The sequence below is a fragment of the Lolium perenne genome, chromosome 7, assembly GCF_019359855.2.
Source record: "Lolium perenne isolate Kyuss_39 chromosome 7, Kyuss_2.0, whole genome shotgun sequence".
Lineage (NCBI taxonomy): Eukaryota > Viridiplantae > Streptophyta > Magnoliopsida > Poales > Poaceae > Lolium > Lolium perenne.
The window spans coordinates 118,239,264-118,265,859 of NC_067250.2; the positions used below are offsets into that span (position 1 = coordinate 118,239,264).

Genomic DNA, 26,596 nt, shown 5'->3' on the forward strand with positions numbered 1-26,596 from the left:
CCTGCGTATGAAGGTGGATATGTTGAGCATTACCTTTGTATATAAGAGCAAGTACAATAAGATACAGTCAGCTGACTATAAGAAATAAAATATTATATTTTTGCTTAGTTACAGGTGAGAGATTATGAGGGAGAAGTGAAATGGACGCTCATGCAAGAGCCAACTCTAACACGTGCTCATAGGAATGAGACTAAAATATGGGCCATATATTGTTAAAGTATTACAGTTTTATAGTCCACTATTGTACGTGCAAGGTATATGTTAACTATAGATGATGTGGCAAACTACAATAGTCTACTGCCGGCTACACTATTGTTCTTGCTCTAATATTCCTTACGGGAGCCTATTTATAAGCTAGGGGCTTGTTAACCTCCCACTTACCTTGTGAAAGGTTAATTGGGGTCATTTTTATTAAATAACCAAGGATGTCCTTCCACATATCAAATAGGTGGATAGTTGGGTCTTTTTTTTCAAATGATTAAGAGTGCCCTTCATGATGGCAGGTGGGAGGAGTATCATGGTAATATTAGAGCAAGAATATGTTTTTTAATCATGGCAAAAATATGTTGACTACAAAATGTAGATGCTGGCTCACTGTTTAAAAAAAAACATAAAAGATCTAAATAAAGCTGAAAACCCTTTCACCAACGAGGGACCCTGGTCCACCATGTCTCCAGATCCTAAAACCACCGAAGCGGCAGCGAGGCAGAACCTAGATGAGTTTTCAGGAAAGTCTGATCGATCGCCTCACTCTTCCCTGCCTAAGGGCATCTGCAACGAGGCGACCCAAACAGACTAAAAATGTATGTTTATATCTGCGTGGATAGAAAATTGTCTCCATCGGTCTGACACAAAATGACCATAACCGTCTAGACGCATACGTGGACTAAATTTACGTCAAGAATGCATCTGCGTATTCGCGATTCCATTTTGCATGCGCTGCCACTTTGTCCACCCTTTAATTAATGCCTTGTGTATGTGCGGCCAATGGTGACCACACAAAAAACATCTTTTACTCTCTCCTATGCAATTATTGCATGATAGGCCACTTGCCGTCAAAAAATAAACCTTGGTGCTGGAAGGTCAAGATGCATACCAATATGGGCGCATGGCAGGGTGAGAAGGAGCGCCTGATTCGACCGCCTCACTTTTCGCTGCCTAATGGTTAGATATTGTAAAAAAGAAAATCGTACGGTATTAAGAAGAAATATAATGGTCGGATAAAACGGTACAGCCGCCACTCTCCGATGCGTCGTGGCCTTCAGCAGCCAGTGAAAGCGCGGTTAGCGGAGAAGTCGCCTGACCCCTACTCTTCCCACCACGCACCCATTCTTTTCCCCTTCCAGCATTCAAAACCCCCAGCTGCTGCGGCAAGGGTTCCTGCTCTACATTGCCTCATCCTCGCCAAGAAAAAGCTGCTCCCTTTCGGGGTTTTGTCGTGGTGGGTTTGCGCTCTTGGATTCCCCTCCCTCCTCCTCTATTATTGTCTGTGAGACGACTCGCAGTTTTTGGGGGTTTTCTTTGGGGTTCCTGATCAAGGGTTTCTCTCTTGGTACGATTCCAGTCCTTTGCACCACGAATCGAAGCTCCGTCTCCTCCTTCTGCTGCCCCGCCATTGCCTCCCAAATCCCAACTGGTTTCTTTTCTTGCGCCACCCCCAAAACGGTTATTCTTTTGGCTTTTTTTTTTCTGCGGGTTTCTTGATTTTGCATTTCTTGTCCCCGCATGATCGATGTTTCTTTTCTTGGTTCGAGTCGAGTTCTCTCCCCAAACGGCCCCACCCCCTGCTCCGCCATTACGTCATCCCTGGGTCTCTGTTCCTGTGCTACCGGGAGAAAAAACGGCATTTCTTTTGGGGTTTCCTCGTGCCGAGGGTTTTCTTGATTTTGCTTTCCTAGGTTTCTCGCCCTGAAATTATAAATAATTTCTCGGATCGAGTTTCTTTTGTTCCCTCCTGGGGATAGGATTTGGTTTTGCGTCGTCTCGTGATCGTCCAATGTTTTGTGTTTGATGGGGCACGATTTTTATCTTGTGGCTAATGTGAATTTTCGATTTCATCTTTTATTCCTTTTTCCTTGTCTGGGCAGCGCATTGCACGCTCTGATTTGTGGCTTGGCCCTATTTTCCTCTTTTCTTTTCTCCATTTATTATTTATTATGTGCAATGCTGAGACCTGTTTGTTGGTTTGAGCAGACCTCATCGTCTGATGCGAAGATGGCGAGCAGAGGATCTGGAAACTGGGCTTTAGTAGAGCATCAACACCACAGCCGGGCAAGCAGAGTGTACCGCTTTCAGATCCTGTTGCCAAATGGCACGAGCACTGGCCTCACTCTCAAGGATCCTGGAGAGGAGATGCCGCTTCATGATTTCTTAGATCATATTAGGACAGAGTTGGAGGATGTCCCCATGGATGGTGATGACAGGCGGGGAATTGACTGGAGTGGCGATGTTTATCTAGAGGACCTACTGGACAGAAAGATACACAAGGAATTGCAGTTCAGTGATTTTCTCACCAACAGTACGAATATATTAAGACTCCAGGTAATCGCCCAACTACTACAATGCATCATTTTTTGATTCATGAAATGACTATGTGACACTACCATTTATTTTGCTAGGATGGTGAAGGCTTTGTCAGAACATTTGAGGTTACTACTCGAACTGATCTTATTCCATACATGTCTCATATTTAAATAAAATATGCTTGAAAAATCAACATTCGATCCTGCTAAGATACATTTCCAACATTATGTGCTTATGTCTGAATTGCCTGTCTTCAGAATATGTGGGACCTTACACCTCCGACTGAACTGCTCCAAGAGCTTCCAGCAGAGTATAGCACTGAGAGTGCTCTCGCAGACCTTATTGTTAGTTTCTTCTTGTTTGAGTATTCTGACTCAATTTCGTTTGTGCAAACTTGTAAATATATGCTAAGGTTTTCATTGACTTTTCCCGTCACCAGGACAACTCATTACAGGCTTTATGGTCAAATGGTAAGAAAGATAGAAAGCTGATCAGGTTAGTTCCTTTTCTCTTCTCTGACAAACATTATTATTATTCCTGATTCATTACTACTCTGAATCGCGTTCACGTGATAGTTGCACAAAATTGGTAGCGTCCCTAAAGTTGGATTATGTTGCAGATTATTCTTTTCCTATTCATTACTACTCTGCGTCACTTCCACTTGATAGTTGCACAAAATTTGTGGTGTCACTAAAGTTGGATTGTGTTGCAGGATAACTATTGACCAAGAGAAGATGGTGATTTTTGATACTGGTAGGGGGATGGACGGTTCAGATGAAAATTCTATCTCTAAATGGTAATGCCATTAAGCTTAAGTTTTACCACATGAAGTTAACAGTAATTTTTCACTATGTCAAATGTGCTTGGAGAAATCTTAGGGTGGAGCAAATAGTGCACCTGTGCATACCATTGGGATCCATCAAACTGCAAATGCCTGGTTGTACAAAAAATAAATAACTCAAGTGTCTTATTTTCAATATTTCTTAGCAAAGAACAAGTGCAAAATAAAGCTCGTTCTGAACACTGTCTGAACGTACCGTTGATTTGACTTGCAAACACGACACAACCTGAAGTACCAGAAGCTTATGCACATGGTGGTGTATGTTAGATTAATATAAACTATAATGTGATACATAAGAATAACTTGCTATTTCGCTTTACTTTTTTGAGTGAAGATACTTTGCTTTACTCAGTTATTTTTTGTTGATCCTTCCATTTCTGGAGTTTGGAGGTTGGTGATTTTCTTTTCAAAGGGCGGTAACAACATAAATAGCAACAACGATTTATTTATATTTAAGTTATTAACATTTTTGAATGCTCTTATGATGTACTATACTAATTTCCTTACATGGAGGGTCTTGTACTTTGGTTGTTATGTTTGTTCATACAGTTACCATTCTCAGAGTTTGATTGCACAACTTTCCTACTTAAACCCTAGTGCAATATAGTCTGTCTCATTTATTTTTATTTATTTAGGGGTACAATTGGTTCTTCCAACCACAGAGTATTTCGGGCAAAAGGTATTGGCGGGAAAGCACCATATTTAGTGGTGAGCAATTATTTCACTAAAAATATACACCTTATTTCTTTCATTTTTTTTGCGTTACCATTAATCCTTCAGCTACATTATACATTTAACTTGCCTATGAATACATGATTTCCATTTGGACATATTTCTATAAGTAACATTTTTTTAAAGTGGTGGATGATGACTCCGGTCTGCATCGATTGATGCATGCAGCCTTTTATTACTTTATTAAACTGTAAGTAAAATTAGATGTTATGGGAGTCCCTTCATTTTTCTTGAGTTGATCTTTGCAGCTGAACTTCCTAAAAAGATGCATGATATAAGAAATCATGTATTTGAGCAGGTGAGTTAATCAAGTTATGTTAGGTGGGATCAAAACGATTAAAGGAGAAACAAAGACAATTTTCGTTCATATTCATTATTTATTACCATTCTGATTTGTTTTTAGAAAATGGAAAGCTTTATTACCCCCGCCCTCCACATCATAGATGTATATAACCTTAATATTACATTGTTTATTATAAGTTGCCTAACAAACATAAGACCTCAAGAAAAACTTGATGCGAATGTGTGACAGACCATATAAAAAGTATTATAGACCACTAAGGAGCATATATGACTGGCAAACCTTCCAAACCGTGACATAAACTCCATGATAAGCCACTTGAGCTTTATTGGCGTCAAGCTCCATAGGCTTCTTGTGCTTCGCCTCTGTAACAACACCGATGACTGCAGCCACTGGTACACGATAAGAGTACATGTGTACAAGGTTGCACTTTCTTCTTGTCAGGCACTACATCATTTCTACATGGCCAAAATAACCAAATAACTGCTGCAACCCAGGCAATTTAGTGACTGTAAATACTTATCTACAACCCCTTAACCACTACCTAAAAATATGAAAGATACAACAGGGTGGAGTAATATTATTAGCTAGATGAACAGCACCCGAAGCTATACATGCTAACCCACTATAAAATAAATAAATATTTAATGGTTGCCTGCTCAAGCAAAAGCTGCACCGCATGCCCACTGTCATCTTCGTTTGACCAAGCAATCTTTTGTGAGGATGATTCAATGGCATAGAAAACATATGGGAACCTTAATTTTAAGTGGTAATCTTAATCGCCACAAGTCGCTTTGACCTTTTTTTTCGAAATGGGGCAGTCCTAGCCTCTGCATCATTCGATGCATACGGCCTTTATTTCAATTTTATTGAAACATACCACATAGAACGGACAGAGAACATACATCACAAAACCCGAAGTCACCACACAACACCTACAAACTTAACATGACCGGGAACAATCGCATACCCCAAAACACACTCTAGGCGAAACGAGAGCGAACATCCGGATAAGCAGGCTCTTAGCGAGCACTTCTCGAACCTCCGAGCAATCTTGAAGGCTAAGATCTGCATAAATTTTGCCAATCTTGCCGACGACGCCGATACACGCGGCCGTCGCCGAGACCCTGCCGATCCACGCTGCCAAGACTTGTCGACGTCGATGCAAAAGATGCAATCCAGCTCAGCTGCCGCCAAAAACATCCATTGGTCCCTCTGGCAATGCACAACTCCAAGAATGATGCCCTCAGGTAGTAAACGACGTGGCAGCGCCACCATCATCCTATCCATGGATCTAGGGTTTCCCTGGAGCGGCACGAGTGGGTAAACAGGGGCTGCAATGGCGATGTCTTCAACAAGGTAGCGGCGCGTAACGCCGCCATCGCCCGCCGTGCCTGGAGTCGGGGTCTCGGTTTTCACTGGCATCCGCGCTTCCCCAACTCGCATTCGATACCAACTGGCCGACCACCTCCGGCGGAGGAGGAGGCCACCACCAAACTAGCCCAGAAAATGCTCCGCGGAGCCGTCATCAATGATGATGCAATGCAGCCATGGCCGCAGCCTGCCCAAGTCGATCAGGGCTCAAATTGGGCCCAGACCACTGCCGCTGTCCACCGTCGATGAGTCGTCGATGATCGCTGGCCGCAGCCGTTCCACAACGCCACCATCAACCAGGCCGGTGCGAACGACACCGCCGGCGCGAGATCCGTGCCCCCGTGCCAGGTCACGGTCGAGGCTGCGCATGTGAGAGGGAAAGGAGAGTCGCTTTGACCTGAAGACATGGTGTGAGTCATGTTCTTGAGATAGTTGAGCCTCGACCACCCTGGCATTCCAGTCAGCCAAATGCTGACATAATAGTGTGAAATGAAAGTCCATGTTTGGATTTGCCGCCCCGAGGACAAAGGCCTTCATGGCATGCTTATTCCCAACAATGTTACATAGCGGGGGATACATACCACAAAAGGATGCATCACCTAGACATTTATGTTCTCAAAATCTCACTCATTCACCATTCCCCACTTAAATGGCCCATGCTGAAGCAAGGTTTCTTTTACCCACATGAGGCCCATCTGGTAATGAGAATCCATCGGTTTAGCTTTTACCAATGGAAGTGGTTTTTGACCCAAATAGTTGTTTCGCAAAAGCGACTGCCAAACGCCATCCTCGGCTAAAATCTTATTTACTTAAATATGTACATATTCTTAATTTTCAGATCTTTAATACAAAGGCCACTCATGTCCTTTAGGGATAAGGGTACATAGAGTCCTCCGCTTGGCCAAATGGTAATTTTTTTGTTCTGATCTAATTACCAGAAAAAGCGAGAACGGTAAAAATCCAGTCTTTTTTTTAACCCCTTTTGGAATGTTCTTAGAATCAACTCCGTTAGCTTTCCAGTCTCGGGTGCAAAGTTTACAGTACCAAAGATTCCTTTGTGTTTTCTCCAAAAAAAAATGATTGTATTGCTGCCTCATTTTTTATGTTATTTTTCCAAGTATAGCTGTACATGTTGTGATTGCTATATTACATATCAGTCATTTTCCGTAATTCGCAAAATAAAAATGTACATGCCATTTTGATTGATTGGCTTAAGGGACGAATTTAGAAGTTTACAGATATCGCTGTATAGCTCATTCTTGACATATTGAAAATAACAAAGTAGTATTTCAGCACTTCCTTGGTTCTACATTTTAGATTATTTCTTAGCTTATATGTTTTTTTCATGTGGAAAGATGCCTCTATTTTTTAGAGCTTCATGTTTTTAATGTAAATGCACTGTTCTTAACTAAAATGAAATTTTCATAGACAACAAATTTATGTGCAAAGTACTTGACCTATTACTCTTATCAAATACCTACAGCCTTTCTTTGGCATGTTTGGCTATGGTGGAACTATTGCGTCGATGCATCTTGGAAGGTATGAGCATACCAGCTAATCTAATATTAAAGACCCAAGCTTTTCAACTTAATTAGTTGTCATGTTTTTTTTTTCATACAATAGACGTGCCATAGTTTCATCGAAAACGAAGGAATCAAGGAAAGTGTTTACCTTGCATCTTTCGAGGGAGGCTCTGTTGGCGAAGTCCTCGTCTAAACTCAGCTGGAAGGTAGTCTTCCTACTCCCTCTTTTATTTATTTATATTCCTGCATGTCGGCAAAGTATCAGATATGAGCACGATTAAATTCCAGACTGCTGGAGGAGTTAGGGATCCATCTGAAGAAGAGTTGACACTGTCGCCACATCAAAGTTTTACCCAGGTGATCTAGTTACTATCTTAACTGCATTTGGATGTTCCGGTGTCATGCAATATCAGAACATCATTGCTGCTAAATGGATCAACAACAGTTTCGTTTGCATGTTGCTACTCAGTATATCCCACCAAAATATAAATGCAGGTCATGTAAAGGTCACAAGTATGAAATCTCTGATGCGTCGATATCTTTTTTCTGGTCATTGGAGCATTTGTTGGTTCGCAGTTTTATTTTTAAGTTGTTTTCCGTACAGATTAAAATGTAACACACATATAGTGTTCTTTCACTAGGTTTTATCTTCATATATTTTACTTTATGTAGAACTGAAATCATAATATTTCCATAGTTGAAGTCTGGGTTCAGAAAACTGTCAAAAGACCTCTTCCGGCGGAAAACAATAATAGCTGGTCCAATAGTAATTTTCATCATTGCCTAACTGGCACTTTCCATCTCATAGATATCCTGTCGATGTGAAAATTTTCTCATTTGCAAATACCAAGGGTTAAGGAAAAATTATCATGGCTACATAGGATTATGCAGCACTTGCTAATATGTAGTACATTACACATTACTATTGATTTCACAATTAGTACTTCTCTGTTGAAAGTCATGCACCAGTTAATTCTAACTTGAGCAGATTCAACCTGCACTGACTTCTCAAATTCATACTAGATCAAAAACTGTACTGGTTCTTCGCATGCGGGAACCAATGTTCACCAGATTCATGGATTTCATGTGTTGATAATCAAAAGCCTGCAAGTCTTGTTAAATTCATCTTCTATCAACATTTACAGGTGGAAATTCAGGGCTTGAATAGGTGCTTGGAGGCAGCCAAACTTCAAAGATTTCTGAAGGACATTTATTTTCCATACATACAGGTTCCTTTCTGAACATATCCATAATCATGTTAATATGATTGAAGCCTTCACTGAATGAGATGGAAGTACAAATGAACAGACCTGCTTAAAACTTCATATTGTTTGATTTAGTCTCAATCATCCATCATATTGAGGTTTCAACAAGCTGAACAGGACCAAGCCCGCTAAAGTTCAGGCTCACACTTGAAATAATAGGTCAGGCTCAGAACGAACGAACAAACTGGGTTTGAACTGGGTATTAACCTGGAGTTTGGCCTAAAAGGGCTTGGTTTTCAATTGAATGTGGTCGATGATAACTAAAATTCGCACAATACTGGATTCAAGTGACATATTGCCTTGACCCTATGTCAAATGGGCTTGAGCTTGGGAATATGGTCTTATATGACCTCAAATTTAGAATGAAAAGATCAGAACAGAAACACATATGGGCTCAAGATCAGTTCAATTTTGCTCATAGTATAGTATGTATGTGTACTAAATCTTGTTGAAGCTAATTCTGAATTGATGATGAGTCAAGCTCAGCTGGAGTTTATGAATTTTGAGCCTTGAGGCAAGGCAAGTCTGAGCTAATCTCAAATAACTGGTTGAAGCAAAGCTATTTTGAGATCCCTATAAATTTACAATACTCGTAGTATTTTTTCAGATCAAGTGAATTTATATTATTTTATATATGCAAAGTTCTAAAGTTTGTACTGGTGCCGTTACCTCAATGAAGTTATGCTAACTAAAATGCCATGTTACTTCATCCAGTACGACGAGGATAATGGATCTATGAATACAAGGAGGCCGGTTCAGTTTGAGGTCTGTCTAGAATTTCCTATCACTGTTGCGGACTTGAATAAAAGACTGTTGTCATATAGTTATTGCTGGAAAATTGGATTTCCTTTATTTCTTTCCCATTAAAATATTGAGTGGACCTTTTGCTCGTGTTCTTTTATTGGTATCATATTTATCAAATGCTGGTCTGTTTAATACATGTTGATCTAATATCTAAATAATTGTAAAGTATAAGATCTTTTGTTAGATGAAAGTTGGCCTGCTTGAATCATATGACCATTTTAGTTTGTAAATGTATCCAAGTTTGGGTTTATCAAGTATGTTGGATGGTTACTAAGAAGATTTCAGAAAGGACCAGCCAACATTGGTTCCTTTTCTAATGTTAAACACGAAAAAATGATAGGTTATTTTAGCGGAAAAACACCACTGCCTGCACCTACACCCACAACATCCAATGAACAATGGGACTTTGTGCTGAGTTTTACATTTTCTTCTGAGTGCTAAAAACTGCCACACGCCCACACGATTCTGATTAGCTACAACAAATGGACAAAAGCGAAGGGCTTAGACATATTGATTTGTTGTAATGCTTGTTCCTACTATTAAAAGTAGGAAAACTCCACATCACTCCCTAAGGTTTTTTCACTTGATTACATAACCTTCCATGGCTAACTGATAATGTCCATTTTGCCAATGCGAACTGCATAAGTCACCTGGACCCACATATCTGGGTTTAAAAGACAAAGATTAAGAAGAAATATCCAGTAGAGGAAGGCTGAAGAGACTCTATGATGCTTTAGCTCTACTAGATATCCCCCCTCGTTCCATGGCTCAAGGAAGGAAACACATAAAGAAGGTAACAAGAAGAAAGACAGTCTCAAACCTATTTCCGGAGCCTGGTTTACCTATAGAAGCTGGAGAACTGGGGGTGCCCTCAAACCAACACAGCCTCAGAAGTGACTGGGCGAGATAACTCACAATCACTTCCAAGCCCGTCTTTCTACGGAGGTTTTTTTTTCCGATCAAGGAGCATAGCCCCAGCCTCTGCATCCAAAGGATGCACACAGCTTTCTTCTTTATTAAATTATTCGCAATGCCTTACAAGGGGAATACAAAGATCAATCTCGAAGCCTCCTTCCTAGCGACAACTCGCTATACCTATGATGAAGGGGGGACCATGAACAAGGCCATACTCCCTGACGGTACACCAACACACATCATCCAAACAGCAAAACCCGGAGGTAGTGATGGGGTCACATCAATACTGGCGTCTTGTCTGGGCAGTGCCGTATCTTCTGTTTGAGTTGCCATGGATGGAAGGTGGCTCGCTTGGAGGATATGTTCTTGAAATTAACCAACATGAGCTCCTTGTCTGTGCCACAAATTCCGGACAAGGCTATATTGATAAGCCATGTGAAATGGCAATACGTTAGTTATCAAGGTCTCATGAAACAGGTCTAACGTTATGAAGCCACTCGAAGTTGAGACCAATGTTGGATTCGTTGCCGCATATGCTTCAATGTCCAACTTATCATCATTCGTCACCATGATGTGGAGCTCTAGTCATTAGGCTTGGCGGTACAGGGTGGTCGAGCTAACTCACAATCAATGTCAAGCCTGTCTTTCTACGGAGGTAGTGATAGGGTCACATCAATACTGGCATCCTGTCGTCTTATCTTCTGTTTGAGTTGCCATGGATGTAAGGTGGCTCGCTTGGAGGATATGTTCTTGAAATTAACCAACATGAGCTCCTTGTCTGTGCCTCAAATTCCTAACAAGGCTATATTGATAAGCAATGTGAAATGGCATACGTAAGTTATCAAGGTGTCATGAAACAGGTCTAACGTTATGAAGTCACTCGAAGTTGAGGCCGATGTTTGATTCATTGCTGCATAGGCTTCGATGTCCAACTTATTATCATTCGTCACCATGATGCGGAGCTCTAGTCATTAGGCTGGGCGGTACAGGGTGGTCTTATTGATGAAGTTGTGTCTTGAGCCAGCATCCTAGACCTGCTGATGCCAAACAGACATGTGGGTACTGTGCAAAGAAGGAGCCTTTGTGCAGATGAATCATTCAAATGTGGCAACACGAAAAGGCTAGATGAGCCATTTCAACGTGGTAACATGGAAGCGTAGCCATGGTAGAAGCATTAAAGAGGGTTTAGGATGGTAGGGATTTGTTTATAACTTAATGTCAACTAAATTTCTCGAAAAGGGGGAAGCCTCTGCATCGCCTAAAGACAACTATAGACCTAGCAAAATATAGCTGGGTTGCCTAAACTTGGAAAGGGAAACTCAGTCTTATTTTGAGTAACATATTAGCTAATTGACGAGATAGGTTTGTTAACAACTAGCCTTAGGCGCCGTGTCTAATGGGCCATGCCGCTGGGGTACTGTGTTTTGCATTATCTACCTTCAGCAAAAGAGTAGTCATTGGTCAAGTGGATCTCACAACAAAGTTAAGGGGTTATCTAATTTATTCTTATAATAGGATGAAATGTAGTTGGTTAGTATAATTTGCACTTCTGAAAATTAGAGGGCTAATTTGAACAGAGACCTCCGGGAAATAAAGCAAGCTTGTGCTAGGATACAATCTGCCTACTCTACTTATGTACTTTACGATCAAATCCTGACTATAGTTGTGTTATTTCTTTTTTTTTGAAACGGGCTATAGTTGTGTTATTTCCAGAGACATTATATATACTTTGTTTTACAGTGGTGTTTTCTGGATGTGTTTTATGTTCAGGTGAATGGTGTAGATCTAGCAGAAATACTGGAAAATGAAGTGACAGTTACTAATTTGCACTCTTGTGCTGGTCCTAGTTTTATTCTTGATGTAACATTTTCCTGTACTTCAACAACTGCAGGTAACATATTGTTTTAACTTGAAACTGTTTAACATATAATTCCATTGTTTGTGTTTTCCTAATTTGTACTCATGATGCATCAGCAGCTAATAGTGAAGCCCATGCACGAATCAAGTGTGTTTACTTTCCAATTGTCAAGGTATAATGGAATTAGTAATAAACAAATACCTTTTAATTTCTTACCATGACAAACAACTTTTTCACAGGGAAAAGAATCTATCGACTCTATTTTGGAAATGTTAAGAGAAAATGCCTCAGGGGTAAAAGAGAACTTTGACAAATTTTCACGTGTGTCAATCCGCCGACTTGGGCGGTTACTCCCTGATGCTAGATGGGTACATTACTCGAAAGTCCACCCCAATTTGATGTTTCATTTGTGAATATTTGTTCTAATTAGGATTTTATACAACAAGTGAGCAACTGTGCCTTTGATACAGAAACACGGCAATTCTGTTGTCTACCATACTGATTTGTCTACATCTTATTTTTTTCCTCTCCATATTTGTAATCTGCACAGAATTTCTTGTTGTGTTTGTTTCATTAATGAACTATTTGATTATCTAATTTGGCTTAAGCAACCCGAACGTTGTTTCACAAGATAGTTCTAGCTGGTTCTCTGTAGAAGCTTTTTCTTGTCTAATATGCTCTGTGTCATTTGAATTTGCTCACCATCTAAAAGTGATGCAGCCAGTAATGGTTAAACTATTCTCTACCCAATTAGACATCTCTAGTTCAGGACCAAGCTTTGTGTCTCATTTTGGTGTTTCTAAAATGCTAGGTCCTGTTGCCAACTTTTCTCTTTACAGGTAATTACATCAGTAATAGTTGCCTACAACATTGAAAACTAGGAAGCAGACTTCTGTAAACTACCATGGAGGATTAATGCTATATAAAATCAAGATATTGGATCGACTTCTCTTTGTTATATACTTAATAGTTTAAACTAGCATCATAATTTGGTCATATTGAACTTGCTAGGTAATGCAATAAATGTACATGTCTGTTTTATGCTATTGGGCATTTATGTGGCTGTAAAGTTTCAATGGGTCATGTCCTAAACTAGTCCATGAATCATCTCTGCATTAGATTTATTTTTCATAGTGGGAAGTAAAATAGAGTAGTAACATGTTACTATTCTATGTTGCCACCTCCATAGTGGGTAGTATCATAGTTGTAGTAGCATAGAAGACTAGATTTATTACTTTGTAGAGTCATTTTTGCTTGGAATGTGTGATGTGATGGTGACATAGCTAGTTACCGCAATCCTCTCTTTTCTGAATTAATGACATGACATGTCATAAAAATGCTTAGTTGACACTCATGTAGTTCTACTCCCTCCGTTCTCTTTTAGTCTACATTCTAGGAAAAATCAGATAAAATAGTAGTGCAATTATTAGTACAACTTAAATTGGTAAACAACCAATCCAAGCTACATTGAAAATAGTGACACCCAATACATAAAGGAGGACCACTTCGTTTTCCGTATTCTTGTTTAAAAGCTAGAATGTAGAGTATTTCAGAACAAATTTTAGGCCTAGAATGCAGAGTATTTCAGAACGGAGGGAGTATGTTACTACCACTATGAGTAGTCTAATGCTACAGGTTGACATTCATATCATCTTGCTGGTACTATGAACAGACATATCATCTAGCTGGTACTATGAACAGATGACTTGTGTCAAAGATTCTCTATTACACTTCTCCTGTAAATAGGAAGTTGCTTTTGTGAAATGATTGCTCAGTTTTATTCAGAATGAAGTTCTCTTATGTGGTTCTTTTGTACTTATGCATCAGATATTCACAAAAAGCTTTCCCATGCTGCCACTTCTATTTTTGTACATGCTGTTAATCTTTACCACTGGAAATATCAACTGACTATTATTTATTCGTCACAGGGCCCTCTTCCTTTTATGGAACCTAAACAAAGCAAAGGAAAAAAAGCTGAACTCCTGAAGCGATGCTGCAAGAGGGTGAAATGTTTTGTTGGTGAGGCTTTAATAGTATTATTTTACTTTAAATCTGATATAATCAGCAAATTCTATTATTCGTTGCCTTAGTGCTTTCTTCGTTCGCAGAAACGGATGCAGCTTTTCATCCAACGCTCTCCAAGGTACAAATGTTAAAGTTTAGTCTTGATCTGCTTATTTTGTGCTAATTTCTTATGTTCCTTGATTTCAGTATTATGTTGATTTGATGTTTGAACTTTGTGTACTAGGATTAGGAATAGATAAAGGAGTGGCTCTCGCCTGGAATAGCTTCTTCTAGGTCTTGCTTGCTTCGTTCCTCATAGGGGGTCCATTTTTAATTTTTTTAGCTGAAAACTGTAGGGGAGGCCCCAACAGTAAATTTTATTAGAAGAGATAAATGTACAAGAAGGAATTCTTTTGAACTTTGAGCAAAGCTTGATAAGATCTCTCCACCAAAAAGAGCTAGAGATATTAGTGGCTTGTGGAGTAGAATTGTTGTAACTACTCCAAGTTAGATGGACCCAAGGGATTTTCTCTTTATTAAAAAATTTATGCAAGAACTTGATGAGAAGAGCCTCATTGTGGGCAGCTAGATTAGTGATGCCCAGACCGCCTTTGGACTGTGGCCTGCAAACTAAATCCCAGGCCGCCTTTGGACTGTGGCCTGCAAACTAAATCCCAGGCCGCCAAGGATTTTGGTCTGCCCAAATTTTCCAATTTACCCCACAGGCCAATTCTTCTACCTTTATCCACGATTTCGATGGCTCCATCCGCAAGTTTCGAGTGCAAAGGAAGAAAGTTGGAAGAGAGCTGAGGATGGCCTTTGTCACCAGGATTCTTCCACCAAGGGAAAGGAAGGATGCAGTGACAGCGAGACGGTGGTTGATTCTGGAGTATAGTGGACGGAGATCGCGAATGCTAGGTCTGCTAAGACCAAGTGGAAGGCCAAGATAAGTAAAGTGGAAGGATTCTAGTTTGCATCCAAAAAGCCCCATCAGGAGAGCCGCTTTTTCATTAGAGAGATTAATGGGGAGTAAGCAGGACTTGGCAAAGTTTACCCTAAGACCCGTGGATTGGGCAAATGTTTCTAGGATTCCCTTAAGGCAGAGAAGCTGCCGAGGGAAGGCTTGCATAGTTAAGAGTGTATCGTCCGCATATTGTATTATCGGGAAATCTATCGGGAAATCTCCATTGACTGGTGGGATGTGGTGCTTGAAGAGATTGATTTCGCATGCCTTATTGATGACAGATTGAAGAAGGTCAGCTGTACACATAGAGGCCTAACAATCCAATCTAATTAACAAATCGTATATCCTATCTGTAAATGGCTTGAGGCCAAGGCTAAAAGAATCTTCCTAATTTAAAAGATAAACTACCTAATTGATAGACTTACATGCACCGGTTTCAAGTTTGGTAAAGGAATAGTTTTACTAAATTATTACTCAGAAGAGAAACCACTCAGATGATATTTATATGGTCAACCTAAATATACCTAAATATATCATTGGCCAAAGTTAACATCGTTTGACCGCATAGAAGACTCATCAGAATTCGTTGACCCGTGAGGGCAGACATAGAGTATCAATAAGAAGTTCGTTTGGGATAAATGACAAGATTATAATACATCTTCATAGGTATGCCAGTGTGTAGCCCCAAGTGACCGAGGAAATCCCTAGGTAGCTAGTCTGTATCAATCGTTTGACCGAGGCATTCCAGGCTAGCTATGAAGTGTTGCACTATAGGTCTGTTGACTTATATGTACTAATAAAAGGTGAAAAGGAAGGAAGTAGTGGTTAGACTGTATATTTATTATACGGAATTTTGGTTCCATGCATGTCATTTTAATAGAAAAAAGTATATTAATAGGAACCCTCGCACACAGTTATAAACTGATAGTCTACCATCTGGCCCACCCAACGACAAACTCTAAATTTGATCCCCGTCTATGATGACTTATATAATATACATGCCCAATGATCAAATCCTAAACATTACTGTTTCCTAAATATTTTATCCCTGTTTAATTTCCCTAGTGTTTTTAGTTTTATTATGTTGTTCTATCACCTTATATTTCAAATATCTTTTTATTCACCATAACCATACGGTTAAACATGTATGGCATAATGATGCTGCAATAGTCCTGTGCAAATCGAAGCAAGAATTGTAAGGTCTGATGAAACTGAAATTATGTGCTTCTGCACATAACTTAAGTTATGTTTATGACTATATGTATTTGTTCTCTAACTAGATTAACTGTATTCAACTGTAGACTGATTTAGCACAACACGACCTTTTTACCAAGGCACTTCGCCGCTTGGACGGCAGTTCTCGTAGTGACAGTTCAGGTTTTTCCCTATCAAACTTGCTGATTTACTAGTCTATTTTTGTTATTGCATTCCAGTTATATGATAAATCTCAGTCATTCTAATCTTTGTTGTACTTTTATGTATTACTTTCTAGTTGAGGATGTTAATGTTGATGTCCGTAGAGGCGGAAGATCACTAAATGTTACCCAGTTGGAGAAGCAGTATCACGACTGGATTAATAATATGCATGCACAGTATGATGTGGAAATCGACGAAGGTGACAACGATCATACCGTTATTATCAACCCAAGCAACAAGGACCGACTTGGAATATCTGAAGATGGTGAGGGATTACCATGTGATTTGTCATGCTCATCTTTCCGTTTTGCTCTTCTATTATTCAATTAAGAAACCATGCAACTGCAGTGATATAAATTTTTTCTTGTCTTTTTTTTACCATGGTGCAGTCCAAGTCATTAGAGTTTACACCTCGGTCAGGAGGAAAGGGAAAACATGGAAAAGAGGAGATCATCTGAAAATCCAACCAGGAGTTCTTGCACGATTGAAAAATAATTTCCTCTCATTGAAAACCATATTCTATGCAACATTGGAGTATGTTGTTGGTGAAGGACTTGCAGGAGATATTTGTGGTTAGTTCACTTCATTCTGAACTATTACTCATGCTTGAAGCTCGCTTATTAATATCATATTATCTTATGGCAGGTGAAGCTCGACTTATATGCAGGTTTTTGCCATTATTTTTTCTGTACGAGAAATTTATTTTATTTTTCATTAGCTCAAATGAACTTATTTTCAAGGTCTATTGAGTTCTCTGATAAGCAAGGTTGCTTACTTGAAGAAGGTCCTGATAGCATGTGCCTTAACATCCAAGAATCTGTCTCCTTCCCTATCAGCATGATAGATAATGATAAGGTAAAGTACTTAGTAGGTCATACTACTTGTGCAATTTCTTTGAGCATGTTATTCTTGGTGTAGTTACTTTTTTTTTGTAAACATGAAAGTGTCACACCATGGAAAATGATTCTTGGCGGCAAATACTTGGAAAGAAAAAGGAGAAGGCTCCAGCATGTATTGAAGTCCTAAGGAATTTGCAAGGCAGTGATCTCACTATAGAAAGGGTTAGCAGTCAACACACCTATAAGTTAGTTTTTTGTAAAGTTTTCAGGCCTGAAATCTATGCCTTTTATTTTCTGTGTATTTGTACTATATTTTGTTTTTGGGTCTAATCTGTTACTTTTACAGGGTCTACCGTTTGAAAAAGTTATAATGGCTGGTTATAAACATCCACGTGAAATTATAGCTGTAATCCTACCACAGTGTGCAACTACTTGCTCCACCAGCCCCCTTGACAAGAGATATATTCTGAAGGATGATGAGATAGAGATGGAAATGGACATTAATCATTTGCCTGGAAGTAAAAAAGACCATCTCCGTGCAAATTGTATTTATAGGAAGCTCAAGAAACCCTCATCGCGTGATAGCATAAACGGGCTGTATATCTTTCAGTTGAGCGAAGATTCAAGCATCTTTACTAAATCTGGTGTTTACCAATTTATATTCTCGGTTGTAAGTATACTAACATTTTTCATTTTGAATGAGCATGGAGTAATCTTCTTCTTACCTATTGTCAAGTGTTGAAATGCAGAGGTGCAAAGATTCAAGTATCATTACGCATGAAACAGAGATAACAGTTCGTCCAAACTCCAATACTAGACGTTGGCAACTATCCAGCATTGCTGATTGTTCTGCTGGCAATGCTGTAGTAAATATAAGGTTAGCTCCTTTCTGCAAAATATCATGCTTCTGAATACCTTTTCCCGTCCACTGGTAATGATGATGAGTTGCAATTTTGTCTTATGAAACATGGTGTAGTTCCGGTCCTGTTGTAGACAGATATTAGTTGTATCTAACTATGCTAATGCTTGTATTGGGAGTAAAAATATGTTATTGAGCTTTTATGTTAGGGATACGGTCCAGGTCCAGTTGTGACAAGCTGGATGTTCAGTGAACAGTAGCCGACTTGATAATAAACCTCCTACTAAACGATTCCAGTAGTCCCTTTATTTAATTATTATATTAATTTTTATGTACTCACCAAGCTGCCCAGCCCTTACTATTGACTTGTATTGAGAATGTTAGTTTTTTAGAATAATTAAAATCGAATCAGGTCTCCTCATTTCTTTTAATATGTTGAAATTCGAATTGTATTCAACCAGGCATGAACTGACGAACTTCTGTTGTCTGAGATGTTGTATTTCCCATATAATTTTTTCTCGAACACCATTATACAGATCTGGTCTTTACGTCTCAGTTACTTCAAAACTTGTGCTGCAGGCTTGGGGTGCCAGTTAGATGTCTTGGAGTTAGAAGCCATGATTCGTATGGAAATGCAATTCCTTTCCAAGATATACGTAAGGCTGTCATAACTATAGTTGATGGTAATTATATTCTGGCCCAAGTTGAGGATATCGAAGTGGAACTCTCATCAGATTCAATGACTCTGAATATTAGGGTGAGCCATATGTACCACTTTTTATTACAGGACTGATCATAAATTTATTGAATTTACTGCATTTCCAAGTGAATCTTATATGTTATTGTGCTGCCATGAAGGACTTCCTGTTCAAAAGCAGCAAATTGGACATAATAAGGCCAAAGTATGAAGCGATGTTAAAGATATCTTTATCTGATAATGAATTCTCTCATCTATGTCCATGTAAAGGTTAGATCACAAGCCCTCGTGTTTTTTCATGTGTATGTGATTGTATGCACGTGATTGCAGCGCACACTTGTACGCCCTGCTAATAAACTCTCGTATTTATCATACTGCGCCTCAATGCCTCATAATGAAAAGATCTGCAAACATTTTTTTGCATGTTCTCTAAAAAATCAAGTTATTTATGTTTTGGTTACATTATGCATTGCAAAGGAAAAGCCCTTTCGATACTACTGGTGTAGTCAGTTTCTCACGTGTTTCATACGAAGTAGGGAGTAACTAGGGTTAGTTAGCGGTAGTACGACAGTATATAAGACCTCCTTTGTAGTATACATATACTATTTTGCCATACTCCTTTTTATGTATGAGGGTATCTCATGAAGATGCCAAAATGACGGGTCTCACTTGCATCTTTTTCATGTGTTTCGCTTTGGTATATCTTAGAATTGGTATATGAACATACTCAAAATGATGAACTATTATACACATAGTAGATTTTTCCAATTGTAGCTAACCTGTATTGATTGTTCATGAGAGATTTTTCTTGCCCATTTTGTGAATTACTCAAGTTTTTGCTATTATCAAGAGTTCACATATTCCATGCAGTTATGCCAGGTCTTCCGTCAACCATTAACATGGATATGTGCCTTGCCTGGGAGAAGAATTTAACTCCTGGGGAAGTTATTGATGATGCCCTTCTAGAGGTACGCAGTACGTTCTTATGCTGCCACATTGTGCACTTTTAAGTTAATTTGATGCATATGCATGTGACCATAGGCGGACGCAGCGTCCCTACCGCCCGGTGCTTGCCTGGGCTTCGTTCGTGTGCACCTGAAGCGCGAGACCAGGGTATCTAGCTTGGAAATGATGACATGTCGGGGACAAAATCGATCTTTTTTTTTGTAGAATCGGCAAACTCCTTTCATCTGTCCTGTGGAGAACTAGTCCCTAGTGGGCTTTGGGCCGTTCCTTGGAGGCTTGCAGCAACGAGTTGGTCTGGTCTCAGAAAAAACAAGGCAGTGATCTGGAAACTCCCTTCGCTTTAGCCTTTACGAGCCGACACCTGAAGATTTCTAGACGGGCCGCATAAATTCTTATAAAGTTTAATGTTAGGGTGTGCACAAAAATGTTTGTGAGCCTGAAAAATGTTCATATGGTTCAAAAATGTTAGCCTTCCAAAACAGCGAAACCCAATTAGCCTTTAGGAGCCGACACCTGAAGATTTTTAGACGGGTCGCATAAATTCTTATAAAGTTTAATGTTAGGGTGTTTAAAAAATGTTTGTGAGTCTGAAAAATGTTCATATGGTACAAAAATGTTAGCCTTCCAAAACGGCGAAACCCATGACCGTTGCCCGATTTCCCACCCAGCCCCCAACTTAGCTGAGAACAGAGGCGGCGGCCAATAGAGGGGCCCCGGCAGGTAGCAGTTGTGGATGATGGAGCCCCGCGAAGTGCGGCGCACGCTGCATCTCCTTCGGACTGACAGCGATAGAAGCCTTGTGAACTTGTAATGTGTTGTATATGTGATTCCGCAGTAGAACTATTATGAAAACATCATTTTCTCTATGCGATGTTCATGTGTTCGAGAAATTTTTTTTGCCTTACAACGCGCCCAGGCTTCGATAAATTTCTGGGTCCGCCACTGCATGTGACAGAAAATACAATTGAGTATGGATAGTAGATAGCAGCTCCACGTTAGTTGTGTTGCTGGTGGATTAAGTTAGTCATCCTATATAAAGAACGACATGTAGCTCTAGTTCTCTATTAATAACATGCAATGAGATTAATGGCCTGCTTGCTTCCTACCCACAATTTGCCAAGCCAAAGTGTGGTTAGCCATAAAAGTATGGCAAGCCACAAAAATGTGGCAAAAAGTTGACTCTGTGACAAATAGACCATACATTCAGTAAAGTGTGGCAAAAATCAAATACATGCCAACTAAACTGTGGCTGCCAAATTTTGGCTTGGTAAATTGTGGTTAGGAACCAAAAAGGCCCTAAGTCCTTCCTATAATTCGTCTCTTCTTATGGGGAAATCTGAAGTAACAGGCAGGTGTAAAGCGTACTTGCTTGGGACAGAGTATGTAACCCCAGAAGTGCAAGGATGGGATGTATATCATTTATCCTTGATTCAGAACAGTGGCGCAGATCAAAACATGGGCTTAATAGGCTGTGTGAGAAGAAGAGAAAGAACTGCCTGGATGGATGACCCAAGCAATTAGGTTAAGGTCTTATCGTGATAATACAATATGAGGGGCCTCCCCTACAGTTTTCAGCTCAAAAAAGAAGTATGAGGGCAAATACTCACCCATATTGACTTGAAATTGAGGTGAAAGATGGATAATTAGCTTGCAGTGGCATTTTTCAAAGTTGGTTTTTGTGATGGCATTTCTCAAAAGTGGCATAATTTTAGTGGTATCTAATTTTCATCATTTTACAGTTCTACTCTGTAATACATTTGGTTTAGGTTTCATGATGGGGGGTTTGATTTCATAATAACACACTATACCATTTCAACCATACGCAGGTGTTCGACCATTGTGGTAATCATGTTGAAGAAGGGACGGAACTTATTGTCGAAATTGTTGGATTCTCATTTGTAGATAAACATGGACATGTTCGAAAGGTAAACCTTTGTTTTTAACTGTATTTTGTAACACTAGCAAATATATGTTTTGATCAGTTGAGCATTAACCAGAATGGTGTGCTGTGGTCTGTAATATTCCTTAAGTGGAGAAATGCTTGTAATTTTTTGTGTTGTTCTTTGCACATACAGTATTTTCTTCAATGTATTTTAAGTAGCGTAAAAGTAGACTTCCAGTAGAATTTTCGCCTACCCTGAACCAAACTAAAATCACTGGCGAAACCGATTACAGAGATTTCCGCCTGAACCCCACTAATTTGCCATTGAGATGACTGATGAGAGACTATGAGTGGCCTTTTCCTTCTGGCTCTTATTGATTGGATGATGCAGCACCCTAATTTTACCTCTATATACACTCTGTTTTCTTTCGAACTCAATGCTTCTATCTTACGGAAAACTCTTTATTTATGTTGAAAAAATATATTAATTCAAGGTTTGGTACCCTCATTACGAAGACAGGAAATATGGCATTGAAGATATTTCAATGAAAGTTTGCTTCTTGAAACTGTGATCGACAAGTGAAAGGTTTAGAGTTTTTATCACTGTGGAAAAGGGACTTCATTGTCGGCTATTTCCTACCTAGTGTCTCAGCCATCCTGGAAGCACTTAGATTTATCGGTAGTTTTACACTCGCAGTAGGCTCCGTCGACATGTAAACTGTATAGTTAATTTTGCAGGTAAATAGTGAAGGGTTTGTTGACCTAAGTGGACTACTTAAAGTTATTAATGGATTTGGTTCACAAGGTGAGTTATGTAGTCTGGTGTCGATAGTTATGATATATTTTCATTCTAAAGATTATGTGCATGTGTGTGCAGCTTGTTTGAAGATTTTTCATCATGAGAAAGAGATTTTTGCTACAACATTTCAGATTTCTATCAGGAATTTGGAAGCTGTTGAGGTAGTAATAGTGATTTTGTTCAGTTGATTTTGTTCAAAAGGATGAAATCTCATTTTTGTTGTTATTTGGCAGGTTCCACGAAGTTGTCAAGCTGGCACCTTATTGGAGAACATTATATTTGAAGTTTTCGACAGCGATGGACTGATTGATGAGTCAATGCATGGACCCCACCATACACTGAGCATCAGGTCGAATGAAAAACTTGTGGAAGGAGCACAATATACATTTGAACGTGGAAGATGTATTGTTTCTCGTGTGCCGGTTCCTCGTGAACCAGGAACAGTCACTTTTGTGGCATACCATACACATTTTCCTGACCTAGAAACAACAATTCAGGTGCCGATCTTATACAATAGATATTGCATATTTATGATTACTTTGAACTGAAGTCCTGAGTTTTCCTTTGACAGATTCCTGTTTATACTCTTGATTTGGTGCCCGTCAAAGGGGAGAACGAATCTGAACCTATATGCAGCTACCCAACTTCATCTGTATCAAGTCAAAATACTAAATCTCCAAGTCAACTGGTTCTTAGTCAATCTAACAGTCTTGCTTCAAACATTCTGGGGGTAAAGCTGATATATATGAATTGATGCATTGGATATGACATTTCTACTGCTGCTGAAGTCATCTGGCTTATTTGAATTTTCAAAACTACCTAAAAGCTGAGCTAGAAACACACTTTCCAATACCATCCACTTTTTGAAACTTAAAAACTAAATATTTATATGGCTAAGAGCATGGAAGAAAATCCTAACCTGTTCCTATAAGGAGAAACCAACAAGGATCTGAAACGTTTTCTAAACTAAACTTTCTTCAAGAAAAATTCTAAAGTCAGATTTAAACAAAATAGCTCCCAGGTTATCCTTACTAGTGCACATTAAGTTGTCTTCATGATGTGAGTATGGAATCGAAGTACCTGGTTAGTGCAACAATTTGGTTTACAACATTCTCAGTTATCCTGATTAGTGTACTGTGTAAAATGCAAAACCCATATTTCCTGGTTAATGCAAACCATTCAAGTTACCCAACCATTGATCAAGTAAAGTTGAGTTGAATTGCTGCTTGTTGTAACACCATCGGGGTTCCTACGCCTGTGTATATCTAGAAATATACTCCCTCTGTCCCGAATTATATGTCACAGATTTGTCTAGATTCGCATGTATCTATACACTAAAACGTGTCTAGATATATATTTCCGGATGGAGGGAGCACAAACCTTCTGACAAAACACAACAAAACACAGAACTAAATTATTTGTAAAGTTATTTTATAGCTGAAATTTGTTCTTTATATTGATCAAAATCGATGATATTTACACCTGTAAATAGCATTTCTGATAGTTTGATTAGAGGTTATAAGTTTTTTTGGCCTGCAGAATATTATTATTAGCTTGTCTGAGCCTAATTTGTCCATCTTTTTTTTCCAGAAATTTTCTGATGAGATTCGAGCAATTGATTCTGATATATGCTCTCAAGAAGTTCTGATTAAAGCTTTTGATTCTCGTAAGAAAACACTGGAGAATGATATTGTCAATCTGCAAGGTTGTTTTCTGTGCTTGTGCAAAATTCTTATTGCTCTTGTCTTTCTCTGAGTATGGACTTGATCTGCATAGTCATGTTCTCTAGTGTTTTTATGGGGTCCATTACATTATTCTTACCCCTGCAGTTGCCTCTCAGCTTGCCATTTTATAGTCTTCTGTTCGTATATCCAGATGAGATTAGCCACACAGCTGGATCAGCCACTGGTGCAATAGAGTTGACTCGTCATAAAATTGAAGAGAATGTTGGTACTGCTGCTGCTGTTCTATGCACTCTCTCCAGCAGACAATGTTTGACGGATGATGTTGTCGGTATTGTTGCTCTTCTCGGAACTGTTGCAGACAGAAAAATGAGCAGGTAAATCTCTAGATTCTATGTTCATCTGTTTCAGATCTATGTAGCATTGCGCGTAACTTTGTTCATTTTAATCTCTGTCTTGTCATTTGGTAGGATGCTTTCTCTGTATCTTGGTGAAGACAACATGCTAGCAGTGGTTTGCAAGACACAGGCTGCTGCTAATTACTTTGAGAAGTATGCCGCTGATGGAAGTGTGGATGTCCACTTTGGTATTCATCAGGAGGCAGCTAACCTAGGAGCTCCTATAAGAAAGAGATTTCCTATCATTTGCCTCGATTTAATAAGGTAATATTTGTTTCGTTAGTATCCCTGTACATAATTTGGTTGCTTAATTTCAATAGATCTGTAGGTGTATTCTTCTTGGGAGTTGATTTTTTTTATACCAAGGCAATGCGGCTAATGCTTTAATAAACTCAAATTACAATCTTATAAACCCTCAACCCCCAGTTGCCTGTACCACTAATATAAACAACTATCTGTGCAAGAGTTGCAAACATACTTTGCCTTCAGTGCCATATGGAGATAATTATCACAAATTATCTATATTTGTTTAACATAGTCAAGAAAATCGAAATTTCGAGAAGAGAGGTCTTGTGCAGTTTCTACTTTTTGAAGGAAAAATCTAAAAGGAGGATGAAACCTCCGGCCTCTGCATCAAAATGATGCATATAGCCTTTAGTGCAGTTTCTACTATGAGGTGATTATTTGATTAAGTTGTTTGGCAGGCAGGCCATACTAGACAACTTAGCATTTCTTTCTTTGGCAGGCCATACACTGGAGGCTTCCATTTGAACACAAAGCAAAAGCCGCTAGCTCTGCCGTTTCCACATTCCAAGGGATTTCGTGGGTTTGCGGTGAACATGATCAATCTTTCCCCAGAGAGTTTGACGATAGTCACAAAGCATGGACATGGTCTCCGTGAAACCTTATTTTATAGGCTCTTTGGAGAGCTTCAAGTCTACGAAACACGTGATGATATGTGGCAAGCCATTCGTCATCTGAAGAATGGGGCTATATCTTTGGATGGTGGGATTATAAAGGGTGATGGCATGCTGATCCTTGGATACAGGTCAGTAGTTATTTTATTTTTGGGGAAAGTTGCCCATTCATTATCAGAATGGATTTGGACCCAATGCTAGGGGAGTATTATTTTTGGGTCCTACTATGCTCTATATCCGTACTGATCCTCTGATCCTTTCTCAGTGACCCAGAGGTGACTTTTCCTGTTGTTCCACGTGCTGCTCTGGACGTTGAGGAAGACAACTCTGAATATGTGTGTAACAAAATAAAAACGATGCATGCACAGATTGGTGTTGTAAAAACTTTGGAGAACAGGATAAGTGCAGCAGAAGAGCAACGGCAGAAATTGGTGATGGAGCGCAACGAGAAAAAACGCAAGTTTGATCAGATATCGGAGGTACTGAGCCAGGCCAGTGGCAGTAGCGACCACCAGTTTTATGAGTAACACCCAGGGCAGACATTACTAGACAATTAAGAATGGGGTGTATGTAGATGATAAATTAGATCATACTTCTAACTGTTAGCTGTCTAGCTGCTATGGATCCAGTTAATCGAGTTTGACATGATTAATGCGTATGTTTTACTGTCTAGTCAGGGTCGTACTCAATTAATCCGTATGGTTTACTGCAGTTGTCTTGTGATGTTGAACCAGGTTTGTAGGCTCTTATTTGGTTTCAAAGTCTGATTACAGGATGTCGTCCAGTTTTCATCCTCCTTGCAGCCCTGCTGATCTGGGTCGTGGGCATCTCCCAGGTGTCAAGCGACGCGTAGTGGTGAGGCTGGGGTTTGGATGTACAATTGCTGAATTGCGGAGGATCTCGTTAGTTGTGTATCCTAGTGGAGACCTTCTGGCGATTGGCGACCATGGCAAGGACCGATACCACACTTCATGGATACACTGACAACAGTTCAAAAATAACAGGGAGGAATCCCTCGTTCCCCCTCGTTGCTCCCG

General features: G+C 39.5%; 1 protein-coding gene across 4 annotated transcripts; it reads left to right on the forward strand.

The window, feature by feature from the left end:
- Positions 1-1,266: 1,266 nt before the first annotated feature.
- On the forward strand, positions 1,267-26,231 carry LOC127323898 (structural maintenance of chromosomes flexible hinge domain-containing protein GMI1). Of its 4 annotated transcripts, none has more exons than XM_051351998.2 (38): positions 1,267-1,441; positions 2,194-2,541; positions 2,619-2,648; positions 2,781-2,867; positions 2,963-3,018; positions 3,236-3,319; positions 4,000-4,072; positions 7,255-7,310; positions 7,395-7,500; positions 7,583-7,651; positions 8,440-8,523; positions 9,274-9,324; positions 12,049-12,169; positions 12,253-12,308; positions 12,376-12,504; positions 14,065-14,155; positions 14,245-14,279; positions 16,406-16,481; positions 16,597-16,785; positions 16,910-17,092; positions 17,166-17,187; positions 17,261-17,375; positions 17,465-17,581; positions 17,706-18,029; positions 18,109-18,236; positions 18,798-18,975; positions 19,077-19,185; positions 19,786-19,883; positions 21,708-21,806; positions 22,502-22,568; positions 22,641-22,723; positions 22,796-23,059; positions 23,134-23,292; positions 24,153-24,267; positions 24,438-24,621; positions 24,715-24,906; positions 25,388-25,690; positions 25,825-26,231. In XM_051351998.2, exons 2-38 carry the CDS (start codon positions 2,215-2,217, stop codon positions 26,084-26,086), a joined length of 4,722 nt encoding a protein of 1,573 aa, XP_051207958.1. In that variant the 5' UTR covers positions 1,267-1,441; positions 2,194-2,214; the 3' UTR covers positions 26,087-26,231. The 4 variants fall into 4 exon arrangements, with proteins under 4 accessions (XP_051207958.1, XP_051207961.1, XP_051207959.1 ...); XM_051352001.2 differs by having other exon boundaries at positions 12,256-12,308; XM_051351999.2 differs by lacking the exon at positions 1,267-1,441 and adding an exon at positions 1,448-1,552.
- Positions 26,232-26,596: the final 365 nt, after the last annotated feature.